Raw genomic sequence first — 16,316 nt, forward strand, 5'->3', positions numbered from 1 at the left:
AAAATTTAACAGAAATTGCTATTAAATAATTTTTGGTACTCGTCGAAGCTACCTGATAGAAGAATAAACGAATACACCGAAGTATGCGTAATAAGGTCGTCCGTTAAATAGAGTGACAGAAAATAGAAATCGCGAATCGCTCGCAGGGCACGTCGAGGAAATACCAAAAAGCTAATTCCCCCGGAGAACCCCGAGCCAGCCGTTCCGTTCGTCGCGGACAGCGTCAGCGATCGATAGCTCAAAAGTGCACGATCGCAGCGTAATTGTTTCAAGAAGCCCACGGATTCAGCCGGTGAATCGAGTCACGCGATTGATATCGACAGCGCTTTTACCGAGCGTTGACCCCAGGGGAAACGCGCGAAGATCCGGGGCGTCAGATGCGTTCGAATGAATCCGGCTACGAGGGACGGGACGTAGAAAAGAAGCGGTCTTCCACGTCCCCCTGCCCCGTCCGTTCGACATCCACCATCGACGACCGTTCCTTTTTTTTCCAGCTACGTCCTTTTCCCGTCCGCTGCTCCCTTCTTTTTTAAGAAACGCGCTCTTTGACGTCCCTCCCCGGCGAATTTCTTTGCCTGGTCCCTCGGTGCCCCGGAGACAATCGCGGGCCACGAACAATCGCGCAAACCAATCAGTCGCGTATTGAGCTCGGTGGTCCTCCTCGTTCGCCTTGGTTGGAACAGGACGAACGGTCCGATCGTGGCTGCGGATAAGAAGGAGCGCACCTAGCGCAGGGGGGAAAGAAAGAGGGGCAGAAAAACGGGGTGGAACGAGGGCGGCGCAGGACGATCCTCGTGCGGCGACCGAAAATCAGCTTTATCGGGTCACGGCTGACGCGCTCCGGTGGAAATCTGCCCGTTCCGATCGGACGACGGGTCCTGGCCACGGTTTAACCATAAACGGCTTAAGCGAGCAACTGTGCCACGATCGTATATACGGCTAATAAAAAGGGACCGGGATTAAGCGGGGGGATGTATAAATAATGGCCGTGAGAAAGGAGAGTCCTAGATTAGGGGTAGATGGAATTGATGATTAAGGCAAATTGCCGGTGGTACCTGAGTTATGGCGAGTACTTCCGGTGGATCTATCGGAATCTATCGAAATTGTTGAATCGATTCTGGTTATTGTACCTTGGTAACGAAGGTAAAGCTTGCGCTGCGTCGCGGTACCAGGGGGTAGGTAGAGGAGTGTAAAGGGGTGTTTGGCTGTTGTTGCCGTAAACGAAAGGGGATTAGGAACGACGAAACTCGTTGTCATTCTAGAGAGTTAATTTAAAGGGTCCGTTTTTATATGATTTATCAATATTCAGTGAACTATAGCAGCTCGCGCTTGTTTTTTTTCTATTGAGGCAGCCAACGTAATATAATATTAATTTTAGGCGATTCGAATTGGAAAGATCACTTTTCAGTTTAGCTGTTAACTAAATAGAAATTTTCATACTCGCGTTATTCATCAATATCGTATGAAAATATGTATTTAAGCGTTCACTTTTATATCGGTTTTAACGGCAATATTAAATGTTCGAATATATGCAGTCTTCGCTATTTTCTCTTCCAGCCAGCTGAATATTTATCGCATTCTACTCAAACGCACGCAAAGTAGCGACTTGAATCCGACGCGGTCAGTTTATCGTCCCGAACATTATTCGCTTTTAAAATGCCGAATTCCTTTCCCCGAGATACTCCCTCGTATTATTCGCCACAATTACCGCGGAAGAAAGCATGCGATACCTGGAGGAGCTTAACAACCGCTAAACATTATTCAGAAGGCAGAATTTTCACGTGCGACGTCCGGTTGAAACGAGAACAAAACACATTACTGGTCAGAGTCGCGTGGAATGTATAAATAATTAGGGTAATTGTGAGTGTCACTACGGCGATCATTAAGGTTACGGCGTATGCTGCCTAACAAATAGGAAGCACCCCACCCACTTGTTAGGTTGCGGTTTCAGTTTGACGCGTGTCCTGGCAAATCATCCTTCTCGTGAATACGCGTCAACTATTCTTCTGAAAATTGTCGCGTTTATTCCGAACTGCGTTCATTTAAACCGCGGCATTAATATCGCCGCACGCCAACATTTTTCATTCGTACCATTTATCCACGCCAATCACGCCATCGTTGCATTCACGGTATCTCGTTCGCGAACGACTCGTTCGCTGTCCTAATGTCGGCTTAACCGTGGAGGTACTTGAAAACCAGTCGGCGACTCCCGGAAATCCGTCTACCAAACGCGAGAGACAGAATTCGCGGACACTCCAGGCTGTTTTCCATTCGTATATTTGTGTTACCGCTCGGCCACGTTCACCCGCGTATAACGTTCAAATGAAATGTAAATTCCATCGAGCGCTGTTCTCCTTTCGCCGTCGACCACAGATCAAGTTAACGAATTATTTAACGAGGACAAATTACGAATTCCACCGGGGTTGATTTCATCGGCGACGGACCCCACGTTTTCGCGAGTGTCTCACGATGCTCTGCACATGAGCCGAGCTTCGCGAGGCGACGAAAGTCGCTGGCTAATCGAATATTAACGAACCTGGTAACGCGGTGTCATTCTACCCGCCGAAAATTTATTCAAATTGCATTGTCCCTCTGAATTATCAATGATAACTATCAAATTTTCCTCCTGTATTCACAGACATAAATAAACGAGCATCTAACTCTCTTAGCTCATTCCTTAGCTAGTAACAAAAATTATTGACAAACTTTGATCATCTCCAATCTCAATTTTGATGACCTATTCTATTATACACGTTCAGTGACTATCCTTCTTCAAATTTCATTCGCTTAATTCGTCAACTTCAAGTACAGAAGTTATCTGTTAACCGCCAAATGGCTCATACACAGAGATACGTCGCCAGCAATCCTGGCTTTGAACTTTCCTCTCTCTCTCTCTCTCTCTCTCTCTCTCTCTCTCTCTCTCTCTCTCTCTTCCTCTTTGAGGACGTTGTTTCTATTCGCGGTTAGACTTTGAGTCCTGATCACTTTCGTCGGTCACTGAGTATCAGGGCGCTGCGATCCGTGACGCACACGAATTATCCACGGACTTCTCGCAACGGTTCCTATACGAATCGAGGATACCGTCAGATCTCCGCCATTTACGGAGATCGGCCGGGAAATTATTCGCATCTGCAGATACTCCTCGCGATAACCGTCGAACCGGACACGTGAGATTACAGCGAGACCTCTCGCGTGTGTGGCGATCGACACACCGAGACGCTGCGCGCACGTGGCAATCGGCAACCCTCGGAGGAATCTACCCTCGAAATAGCTCCGTGGCTCGCAACTTTCCACTTACACGGGTTTTCATGCCGTAGAAGTGGGACGTTCTCAGGTCGAACCATTAATCTACTCGCACAATAATTGCTAAATCGCCGGTGGTTGTTCTTGCCACGTGCATGATTGCATTTCATTAAAATCGTTCTTTCACTGATACATCGCGGCCACTCGCACGCGACCACGTCCCCTCGATAAGCTCGAGCCCATCAATATGCACATGTATTACGAGTTGACGCCGAAAAGGGAGACGAATAACGATCTGTCAATTGAGTTGATCAGCAAATCATCGTTTGACGTTCGCCGTCTGAGAGCTTGTTCTTTAACTCATAGGATAGAGCGAGGAACGATGGTATCAATGGTCACAAGAATAGACAGCAGTCGAAAGACACGAAAGATTAACGTGCTCGTTGTGTCGAGGATGCGATGCGATCGGTTCATGGCATACGCAAACCATTTACGCGTGTGACGGAATACTCGAAATTATAGCCACCGATAACGCAATGGCGTTAATGTTACTGCCTTTGATGTCGAGATCAGCGAACGTGTGGCGGTGACTGATCGACACGCCGTTAACATACTATCGACACATGGTACATCGGAAACCTCATGTGATACGCCATTAATTAATGTATATTCGTTTAATTGAAATTTACTTAATTCCAGTGGAAGAGCGAGCGAAATTTTTGTGACCGCATCTTCAAAGTCTCATAAAATAAGTTAAACGAGAACACCCATCTCGAATGAGATTGCGCAGTCAGCAAAAGTCGAATCGAGAGAAGAAGGAAAAAAAATAAATCGAAATTACATTAACAGCTCGAAATAGCAGAGGTTCGATCACGATTTTATCGCGCATGGAAACTATTCTGCCGGGCGATTTAACGATGACGAAGCGATAGGAAGCTGAAAGAGAAACACAGTGTGTCAGAGATAGAACAGTCAGAGACCAAAAGCGAACCATGAGGAACGATCTCGATATCTAAGATCGCTTTTCCGATAGTTCGGACACTGAAATATAACTGACCCATAAAAAAAGATAAAGGAAAAACGTGCCGTCCACGAGTCCACTCACGGCGATCGTTTAACAATCCTATCTCCCAGGATTCATCTTCCCAAAAAACTCTGCGGCCAAACTCTAACTGGTTTTAGAAAGCGTTCGGAATTTCTGGAAAATTCAGTCCCGCGATTGAAGAAGTGTCGACACGTAACAAAATTGCTTAGGAAAATAAAAAGAAATAGACGAAGTGCAAGAAAAATTTGTTAATTTGTTGAAATCTACTTGACCAGTTTGCAAAACCAGAAACCTAGAAGAGACACAAAAGTGTAATTGATATACCCATTCACCAAAATACATTCGTGTAAGGACATAAATTTTCAAATTAATTTTTTCCACATTTTGCATCAATGTTGTAAATTACAATTTTAGTAAAATTTCTATGTTTTCAGGGAAAGTTATTTTTATTCGAGTGAAAAGCAGATTTTACAAGACGAATTCATTCTCATATAGAACCCAATTCATTAATATCTGTGCACATTTTATGAACCATTACAGATATTAAGATATGGATGTCGTTATTTTAAAAAATTCATGCATCTTTTTGTAAGTTGTATTTCTACCCACTGTTACTTCGAAACTAATATTCTCTTTGACCAGCTGTACACATACTACACGTAAATCCTATTTCCATAACAGCTTACTTGTTGGAGACAATTTTCGCTGCTTGTATTTTTCAATTTTGCTTTCCACTGTCGCCCTTGTATTTTTTTATGGATTTTACGGGACCACAACGTTATGGTTTATGAATTTTTCTACAAACTTCGCGTGCTCGTAGCGCATCATAAAAGGCTTGACATTTTATACAAGAAAATATTGAAATAACAGAGGATAATAAAAATATTGGATAGAGACGTCGCTCGTAAATTCATGCCGTGTTTTCTCATTTTCGGAATCGACTTCAAAAATCACAAAAGTTAAATGCACGATGCTTTTATAAACCAGTGTCGCTTACACAAGCGTACAACAACAGCGTATGAATTCGAGAGCACCGGTAACAATTTTTGGTGCTGACCATTACGTCGTTCATCCCTTTCAACAAAAGATTCTCTTGCGTTCACCGAAAATTCCGACTATTTACCAGAAGACTCTTAATTCCCAAAAACAGCCGGCACGCTTAATCCACATTCGCGTGGCCAAGACCCTAAATGTGCATTCAAAGAGAACGACCCAGATTCCCGTCAACACTGTTCGTCCTGCAGGCGACGCTCGCCTGCCAAGAGAACAAGAGCGGATGGGGGGTGGGAAAAAGAAACCCCAGAAGAGCGACGCTATAAATGCAAAGCAATAATGACGCTCAGCCGGGACTTTCTGACGGAGCCGAGCATCGGAGGAGGACGTTTACCGGTTGAAGGACTTTCCGCATTCCATCTTCCACCCGTGATTGTCGAGCCGCTCGTCTTGAGCACGGCATTCCTGGCTGCGCGCTATCTTTTACCCTGCGCCGTCCATATTGCATTTTTCCATCCCGTCTACCAGAAACCCGGGTATCCCACGGCTCCTTTTGTCGCGATCCATTTTGCTCGCGCCTCCTCTCGCTCCTGGCGCACGCACAATAGTCGACCGCGTGCGATATTTGGATGCGCGATTTTCCATATTCGCGAGAAACATTCAACGACCTACTTTTCCCCGGTGGTACGGGACGCAGCTTTTACGTACCACGTACAACGTCCCCGTGGTAGTCGCCTCGTCGAGTCTCGCGTCGGTTCCCCGCGCTGGATCCGGGGGATGAAATTTTTCGCCTCCCGCGGCGCGCGCGGACGATAAACACATTTCCGTGCGACGCTTGCGTTTGATGGAAAACTAATTTTGTTATTCAAGGTAATACGGCTGCCAGGGTGCAGCAGCTTTATTCGACGGAAACGGGACAAATTTGCCGCCTCGATTACTACCACCAGCTAATTTGCACTGGTTCAATCCCATGCGATCGACGTTTCATAAGTAATATTCGACGATCGTTACTTAGAGTTCCTATTATCATGCAAGATCTTCTTCGTTATACTTCTTCGTACACGTAATCGACGTGTATTGTAGATTCGTTAGCAGCCCTCCCTCCGGTTTAAATCCTTATTTGGGCATCGGCAAAAACGAATAGCGCGCGACTATTCCCTCTAGCACGGATTATTGAGATTAATAACGGGTTCGAACGCAACGAATGGAAACGGGGAATTAAGCTGGCCGCGGGAAAATAGTACGTGGATCGAGTGCATAACTCGAAATCGGGATTCGGCCGGAAGTTGCGAACGGATACTTTTACCGTGGGGGATGAATCGGATCTCTTGAAACGAAACGAAACGAATTGGTTCCGTGGGATGGGGTGTCGAAGTTAAGTCTGGCTTTCAGCGGGCCTGGCCCGTAAAAGTGGAATAAGCAGAAAGCAGATTAAGAATGAGGAGAACCGTGTTTCACAGTTTGTTGCAGCCACGAGCGAGAGTAAAGGGCGAGCGCGGAACGTTCCTGATACATTCCATTTCTACGGTCTCGTTGCCCTGGCCAATCCCTTTTCAACGAACGTTCATTCAACGGCTATAAATTTTCGTCGATACCAAAAAATCACTCGAGAAAATTGCGCGAGAAAAACCGCCAGACGCTCGCCCTACGAATTACATTCGCTGTCGAGACAATGGATACATTTGATCAAATATATCGTTAACTGGACAGGGAAATGTTATACCTTGTAACGATCCATGTGATTCGAAGGGTGATTTGCGTAGAATTTCAACTTTTTGATAAAAAATTTCTGCGTCGTCCTTCAGCCAACGTAATGGTAATAATCTTGACGGGAATTTTTATTTTTACGTTGCTTTATACGAATACCACTGCTCTTAAATAATATTTCTGCGTGTTAAGAATGTCGCCTTTTTTTCCCTCGCGAAATTTCTATTCTAGCTTCACGGATATTAAAAGCAAGTAAAATGTTACGTTTCGTTTCCTTCTTTTTACCGCGGCGTGCACGAATCGCACATTTTACAGCAACACGGGAACGGCACAGTTGTGTTACAACAAGCGCCCCGAATTAATGAGAATTTGTATTTTCATTCGTTTCTAGCATTTTCTGGTAAATGTTTGCATTTCAGCCTAACAACGTAGCTTATTTTAGTAATATATTTCCGAATTCGATTAGAAGCGCATCCCATCTTTTTCGATACGCATCGAAGACGGGAGAAGCATTAAATTCTACAAATTTTTTCAACATCGGATCCTAGATGGAACAAGATCTTGACCCATTTAGTCGTGCCGTTCCCCGAGCGAATCACTTTTGAACTCGATATCTGGAACTCCATTGAAATCGAAATGTATTCCAATCCTTATAAAAGCAAGATGTAAATCATCGATTTGTTAGCTTACTTTCTGCGCACACAACACGACAAGTATTAAAAGTACTTTTCTCTCATGAATTCTGGTCAGTTTCTCAATCCCTCCTGCGAAAGCTCGCCTTTCGTATCTTTTTACTTGGCGAAAGTTCTGAAACTGTAAACAGAGAGCAGATCGACGTAAATCAGCTAACTCTAAGTAGATTCGACCAGCGTAACAGACTACAATCGTAATGACTGACAGACACGCGTTCAACTGGATCCGGCTCGAAGCCAATCTCGACTTTGAAAGGGGCCGGAAAATTCAAGTGGCGCGATTAATCCGAACGAAGTATTAATCGCGGCGATATCGCGATATGAAATTAAATATCGAGGGCGACACATCGTACGGCGTACAGTGTCCCATCCATTAGCCCCAACGGTTAATAGCCGCGCCCGGAATTGCCATGCGTTTCCACCGTATAATCAAAGCAAATTCCCGATAACCGGTATAACGATGTAAAACGAACACAAGGCGACCGCTTTATTCCATTATCCTTCAAAGCAGGAGTAATGGCTCTCCACTCGCGTGCCATGGTAACGGAGTAAATTGCTTGTTTTATATGCAAATCTCTTTACTCTCTTCGCCGTGGACGGAATTATAGCCACGCGATAAACACACCCCCCCAGTAATCCGTCCGATAATCGGCACCCAGCACCGATCACTGGGCGAGACGAGCGCTGAACGTGTCGCGCCGTTTCGAAAGGGGTGTGCTGCGCGTGTACCCGCGTGTTCTCGATGTTTTTGCAGCAATTCGTCAAAGTTCAATTCTCCGATCATTTTTTGTTTCTCTCCTCCGTAGTATTTTTTCCCAATTGAAGCATTCAAATCTAAGAATTGGATCGAAAGTTGTAGCTCGCCACGACGTGTGTACACGCGTGAAGAGTAATTTGTATAATATGTTCGCACGGTTACAGAGGGCAAAGTGATCAAAGAGTTTAATTAGCCAGCGATCGGTAACGCGCCGCGTCCAAGACAACGTGTGACGACTTTCCGAGGATATGGAGCAGAAAAGATACCGACTTGTTAGGGGGACGTTAAGGGTAAGAGCACGTATAAAGTCTCGACTGACCTCGTGTATGTACACTGTGTCTCCAGAAGGGTGTACACATGTTTACGAAAGACGGGACAGGGAGGAACGGCAAAGGAGCTGGCGATTATCAAAGCGTGTGTACGTTCAGCTGATACGGTTTTTGTTTGAGGTATCTTAAAGCCTGTAAAGGGAGACGCCGTACTTTTGTCGTTGCAGCGGCGGTCAGTTACGCGGATGAAAGTAATTCTGTTGATACGTAAACTAACGCGTTGTCGGATTAAATAAGACTGGATTTAATAGAAAGTTCTCGCTCCGATTAAAAAAAACCTTTGGACTTTATTTGCACGGCGAAACAAATCGTTTTCATTAAAAGTTACCGTACCATCGCCTACAGGTTACGCACGTTTGTTGTACGAATTTTATTTCACCTCCCATGCACCGTGCCAGCCGATATGTTTACGTGAAAACAGTAAAAAAGTTTATTTTAAAACAGTTTATACCTGAAACCGCGTTCGCACTTAATGATGAGGAATAGTGTGAAACAAAATTCTCGAAGATTACCATCGCGCTACCTACGGCGGTAGTTAAACGTAATGGAGTTAATGCTCGCATTACCAACCTAATCACTCGAAACCACGATACATTGCATATAACATTTCTCACGCCACATAAGAGTATAGCGGATTCCCGTTGCGGCTAATGGGCCGCCATTTTTAAAGGTACCACCGCACGAACGCGCTAGCTACCTTTCAGTTCCCATTTTCCATGGGTGCCATTGATAATGAAACTCGAGATGGTTGCTCTGTAGTTCATCTAAATCCATTACTGGTTAGACCAGACCGCCAACAGCTGCAAAGATCGATCCATGGCTACCTGCGCGAATCTACATTTCGTTTGAACCACCGTTTCAGAATAAACGACTGAGCTACGTACACCAGAACCACTCTAAAAGATGATGCACAGGTTGTGGCTGTACGAACGACTTCCTTTACCTCATATATATGTATATATCAAGTACGAATTGTGCGCCATTCGTAGATACACCAAGGGTGGAATACAATCCATGAGGGAGAAATGGTGAAAGACAACTGGGTGATTCTAATAGTGGCGAGGGTAAATTTATGCGAATGTAGTATCGCCACACGCTTCTTTATGTGTCACAGGAGAATTAGAGTCGTCGATCCGTCCTGGATAGCTTTAATTGTTTAATCCAGGCTCGAATCTCATAACCATCTTTTACTAACGATACGTATCAAGACGGTTGACTTGAGAGGCGTCCATTAAGGAAAGAATAGATCGAAGTCGATACGAATAGCAGTATATAGTCGTTTACTTTAACGAGACTGAGTGATACGTATAAATTAGTCTGAACCCGTTAGCTGCACGGGTTAATTATAAATCCGGGTGGAACGGGATTGCTAATCGAGGCGGAAACATCGTTGGGAACGGTCATGGAGTGACGTACGACCGGTGAAAATCCTACGGACCAGCTGAACCGACACATTACTCACAATTCAGCGGCAGTTTGCGGGAAATTTTCAGCCGGTGGTTTACTCGAAAGAGTTCGGCAGCAGCACTTGCCCCGTTCGTTTAAACCGCGCTGAACTTTCGAACTGGCCGAGTTTCGTGTTTTTCTCGCGCCTCTCATCGCTTTCCGGCGAATAGTTTCGCCATTTTTTCGTCGCTTTCTGACCGGTCATACTCGTTTACCCGGATCGCTCTGTTCCTCTTAAACGGATCCCGTACCTTCCCCGCGTTTCCCGTCGTTTCCCGCTTTTATTTTATCCCGTCGCACTTTTTCCCGGTCGCGAGGCCACCGACTATTCCCGTGAAGATGCCCGATAATAAATCCTGCCGAGTGATTTACGAAGCGCACCCCAGAGCCACGCGTTTCCGACACCCCCGCCGCGCACAGCGAATTAATAACGCCGACAACGATGGGTGCTGTTACAAGACTCTTATATCTAGACGATTAGAAAATAAAATACGCTGGACTACGATCACTGATTATCGAGAATGTTGCGACTCTGTTCAACACATTTTCTAAATTCCTGAGAACTGTAATATGACAGTGGACAAATACGAAGGTAAATTTGGAAGATAGTATACGAAACGATCGGGTGAAGACGAATCCCATAAATCACGTAACGACGATCGACCACACCATTCGCGCATCCCCTGAATTTCACGAATCAGATAACCGTGGTAGCTCGAAAAATCAAGCGACGCTAGGCGAAATGTCCCCTTTTGCGCGTATGACTACCGTGCCAAAATTGCAGGCACGTAGCGTGTCCTCGAAATAGATCGTGCGCGATGAATTACTTAAGAGCACCGTTTTCGTATGCATTGGTATTATTTTCTGGGAAAAAAGAACGAGGCTAACGAAGCTTGTGCAGCTTTGAGTGGAGCGACATTGGTATCAGAAAATTAATTTTGTCCAAGACTTTTTTACGAGCTACACTTGTTACGTACTACGCTGGTAAAACGTTAAATATAATTCTTCCGAAATGAAAAAAGCGAAATCAATATCGGCGATGTTTTTCAATGTACAATTTACCGAATAATACCAGCGACGAAAATAAAAATCTTCATTACGATTTTATTAAATTCCTCTTTACGGTCATCCAGAACGTCATTTATTTACAAAACGCAGGAGAGTTTCCATCGAAAATGAGTTTCGTTCGAAAACTTTCCTGTTTTTATTTGAAAATAATGTATCATAGTTCCTGGTTAACTCTCGGCTAAAAATGCATTTTACTATGTTGCACTGACCGATACGATTAATTGTAACGTCCCTCTGGCAACTACCCCTGTCAAATTATTCAAGAGCCATGTACCTCCATACAAATGTTTAATTTTAACATTCTCGTGTCAAAAAGCGTATAAATATGCGTAGAAATGAAATGGTTGAAAGGATCGTAGGACTGTCACCTTCAAAACTGAACTGACGTGTAATGATTTCAGCAAACGTGTCATTATTAAAACGAAATATTCTAATGAGCCGCGTATACGAGGCTCGCGTGCCGAAAATTATTCGATATCGAGGTTCTCAGGGAAAAGAACGGGCCGCGGAATATTTCGTGGAATACGTACACTGACCTTCTCGACTATATCGCGCGATCAAAGTGTATTAACAGCGAATTTTTGCGCGATTATGCCTTATTTACGAAGACCCACGGTGTCGTAATATCGTGGATTTATCGCGATCTTGCGTCCACAGGTAGAAAAGGCAAACAGGAGTCTTAGCCTCACGGGTCTTATGCTGCTACAGGATATAACAGAAGCATATGTATATACTACGAATTATACAGGTTATTTAATGAATCTCCAGTTTCATAAAATTATGCTTTAAAAAAATGCAACAAAATATGCTGAAGGCGTACTAATTACAGACGAGAGGAGGTGAGTTAAAAATTACTTGGCGCTGTGGAACTTAATTCCACTTTATAATATTACCAATAAATCGGATAAAAATAGTTTGAAACTTTGATGCATAATTAAAACTTGTAATACCATCTTTCATACTTAACTCGGTATAAAGGCGGTAATGATATCTATGGAAATGCTGGTCCAGAACGTGTAGTAATTTGATTTATGAACGAAGTATATCCGACAATTGTTTGACTAAATAACAAGCACACGATACGTATTTTACCAGAAACTGTACACGGGAGATTAGTAAATAAGCAATATGTTAGACACAATTACAGGCATGAATTGCCATGTGCATTCAATTATTAACAAGATTATCCACCGCGTAATACATCAATTTACCTACAATTTATGTTGGAATGCTTGCATAATAGTAGGCTCAAAATCCCTCAACGTACGAGGCACTAATTATTACGTTTATCACGTGTGCAGTTTAATGACTGCGTATGCATAACATTAAATAATAATCACTTATGCCGTAAGTGCAATATCTAGTTCACTTGTTATGCGTCTTCATTATCTGGGCTAATTAAACATTTCCGACACGCCGATTAATTTTCGACGAAAATGATGAAACTTTCTCGCGTAATCTTTTTCTTGTACACGATTATCATCGGGTGTTGTCATCGCTCTTACATTATCGAAACGTTTACTAACAGAAGAAACGCAATTGACAGCAATATTTATCTTTTTTACATCATCCACTCATAGATAACCACCTATAGAATGTCGGTAGATCTATAGATAGTAATATCAGTAATATAAGTACCTCAGATATCATACGGAAATACAAACGAAAGTATCAGAAAGCAAAGATAAAGATTTTCTATTATTTTCCCAGTCTTTTATTACATATCACTGTCAACTTTTACAGTCTTATTGTACTTAGTTCCCTTGCTTTCCCATAATATTGAAACCTCTTCGTATCTCAGGAGCCGTAATTATTCTACAGGGCGTACACGCAGGATCATGTATAACGTTGATATTTATCCTCTCATATTCATATCCTTATAATCGCTACTAAATGAAGAATATCGTAAAAAACATTCGTATCGTCAATACTATCGGCGAAGTATCATTTCACGTTCACGTAGGCGTAGGTACGTTCACATTTGCGGCTAGCTGTAGCCACGAAAACATCCTTTGAAATGCATTTCTATGCCAGCCGCCGCATTTGTCATTCGTTTGTTTTCCATTCTCCGTTTCACCTTCACAAACGAAAGTTTCAAAATGCGCGATACTTTCTAGGACACGCCGATATGGAGGGTTCGCGACCGCCTTGACCCGTGCGTGAGGCCTGCTTTTCCCGTCTGCGTTTCCTAGATTTCTTCTCGAAAGATACAAACGATAACGTTAAACAATTTCCCCTCGGCAGCGGCGATTCGACAAGCGAATGGAAACCATCGGAGACTTTATCTAAAAGAAACAATCGCCCCGGGGCGTTGTAACTTACCCACCGCATCCCCATCAAGCGTAATGGCCGCGTGTACTGCCGCTGCGTTTGCGTGTCCTGAGGTACGAACGGGAAGTTCAGTAGCTTTGATTTTGTAGCCGCAGCACGCTATTGCCAATTATTCAACGTACACATTGTCCCATTGAGAATCAGTCGGGAGATGGTGGTCGATTACTGCATCCGAAGTGGAGCCGTTATGTCAATTTGCATAATGCATCGATTAAATAAACGGGTTGCGGTCCCGTCCAATGTCGTAGAGCACGGAAACCGAGGCTGCCGCGGCCGCAAAACAACTATTGACAGCCAAATTCTCCACACTGTCCACGTATATCGTCCAAACACGGGACACGTTGAAATTAATGCGCGGCCGCCCCCCTCCCGTCTTCTTTTCCACCCTTTGCCCATCCGGCCAGGCAACGATTTCTAGGCACGCGCGCCCTCGTCGCGGCCCATAAATGCTTCACAACGATTATGAGCCTGTCGACAGCGTTATTACGGATAACTGACGCGGCGGCCAGTTGTCTTTCGGCATTAATTGGATGCGTAATTGCAACGATCGGTGCGTTCCGCGTAACGTTTTGACGGGCCGCGTTTACCCGTCACGTTCAATGAGAATTCCGGCGGCCACGTTCGCCAACGGGGTGGCGATTACCAGCAAAGTAACCGTGCATTGTTCCCGTTCAACGCCCCGGATGAATTTTAATTCCGTACAGCTGGACCCTCGTCTACCATCGTCGAGACGATTAATGTCGAGTGTACGGGTTTTCGCAGCGATTCCACAGAGCCCACCTAAGGATCCTTGCGAACCGGTGGATACATTGTTTCAGAATGAATAACGCGTGTCACCGGTTTTATATATTCTTTAGCGACCGATGTAACGTTCAACCGTTCGTCGATCCGCGATATCGCGTTCCCCGCGTATATAATAAATCACCACTCTGTCATACCCGGGTAATTCATTATAGAAACGCATTTACTCTTCTGGCAGGAGAGAGTCCTGCGCGGTGATAAAACTTTTACCCGTACATACCAACTTTATACCGCGCGTGAATAATTCACCCGATCGATAATATTTTCTATGACTGCAATTAGTGCGCCTCTACATTATGCATGATTTTATGACCCGTGATCATAAAATATAACAGTAATACAGATAATATTGGAATAGAATAACTAGAGGTGAAATGCAGTCGCGCAAAATGACTTTGTTACGGTATTTAATGTACGTATCGACGTAAATGAGCACGAACCACTTTAGAATTCCTCTCGAAACTGATCGCGATCCCTAAATATATTTGCGTCTTACTGATGTTACCGAATTTTTGCTCTGAAAGCGTGGCAGATGCATGCAACGTGACGTAGACATTCACTTGGAACATTTCCCAAGATACCTTAACGAATACCAGTAGAAACTGGAAAGAGTTCTCAAGCAAAAATCTCGTGGAATTATTTTCGAACGGTGGAGACGAACCAGCCGAGGATGACTGCGGATGGTGCCGTTTAGCGACGCCGTTTAATCGCAAATAGAATTACTCTTACGTCTTAATTGAACGTCTCTGTGAGCGTGGTTGAACGTGGAATCAGAAGTTTCGATCACTTACTCGGCTCGTCAACGTCGCCGAGGAAAACTTCCGCCGTGACAAACCAAGCCATCGTGCTCATCAGCAAAAGCATCCCCTTCATCCTGGGAGTTTGTGCGTCCGAGCGGCTCTCCTCCGGATATCCACCTCCTTAACTCCGGGAGATAGGAAGTTGCCCGAGATAGCTGATAAGTTTCAATGAATCTAGTCCTCTGATGGCTCGGAACTCCGTTTCCGAACCGATTCGCCGCGTCTTCTGGGAATCCAACAGCTATCCGTCGTGGCACGTCGTCGCGCGAACTTCACGGCGCACTCCTTTCTCTGGAACTTCACACCGCGGATTCGTACCCGTTCCAGCGACTCGTCCACGAGAGCACGGCCAAGCAAAGTGTTTACGTTCTCGCTCTAAACGCCACAGCTATTGGAGAACCGATGGCTGATCGGTTTCTTCGGTAATTTCATTCGTGATCCTCGTCGCTGGTTGATAACTCCAACAGGAAGCTAGGAAGCTAACAGAGCGAGAACGAACGCGCTTTCCCTGGCCCTCTTCTGGCCGAACGAGCTATACCTCCACCTCTTTTGGTCCACCTGATTACAAGCTGTAACGTACGACACTGGCGACGGAACTGTTAACAGCTAATCGACTCGATGCCGATTAATTTCGTAAACGAGCGGGTCGTCAATCGGGTTACGGGGTGACCGCGAACGATCGCGTACACACACGCGCGTACACGCGATACGCGTCCGAACGGTACCATAGAACGCGGAGTCCATTCACGAAACGGTCGGGCGAGAATGAGCCGCGGCGAGGGTGCTCGTCCTTTTTTAAAGTAGCTCGGTCATGCCCCCCGCAAGCTATTGCGTGGACTCCCCTATAAAAGCGTCTTCGCGGTTATTAATGGAGCTACTCGATCGGCTAGTATTACGCTTCGCGCACGGTCCATTAAACGGCCGCTTCATACGCGGCTATACACTTCACGCAGCATTCCGTCATCGTTCGTCGATAATGACATAACGGTGCCCGTTTTTAACGCCACTCGTTCAGCGTGGGACGTGGAACTCGGGGGCGATGGAAATAGTCGCCCTCGGCGGCGATGACGATAACACCGAACCGGTGTTATTACGGTCCAGTAG

General features: G+C 44.9%; 1 protein-coding gene across 5 annotated transcripts in view; it reads right to left on the bottom strand.

Moving 5' to 3' along the window:
- Positions 1-16,316, bottom strand: part of LOC143423151 (neural cell adhesion molecule 2) — a 35,290-nt gene that overhangs the window by 17,002 nt on the left and 1,972 nt on the right. For 3 of the 5 annotated variants that reach the window (XM_076894262.1, XM_076894258.1, XM_076894257.1), the window contains exon 1: positions 15,204-15,339. The exons of 1 other annotated variant lie outside the window; for it this stretch is intronic. In XM_076894262.1, coding sequence (XP_076750377.1) covers positions 15,204-15,285 — 82 coding nt within the window. In that variant the 5' untranslated portion in view covers positions 15,286-15,339. Of the gene's footprint in view, positions 1-15,141; positions 15,340-16,316 lie in introns of those variants that run through there. One more of the 5 variants, XM_076894260.1, reaches the window with a different exon arrangement.

This window comes from Xylocopa sonorina, chromosome 4 (assembly GCF_050948175.1).
Source record: "Xylocopa sonorina isolate GNS202 chromosome 4, iyXylSono1_principal, whole genome shotgun sequence".
Lineage (NCBI taxonomy): Eukaryota > Metazoa > Arthropoda > Insecta > Hymenoptera > Apidae > Xylocopa > Xylocopa sonorina.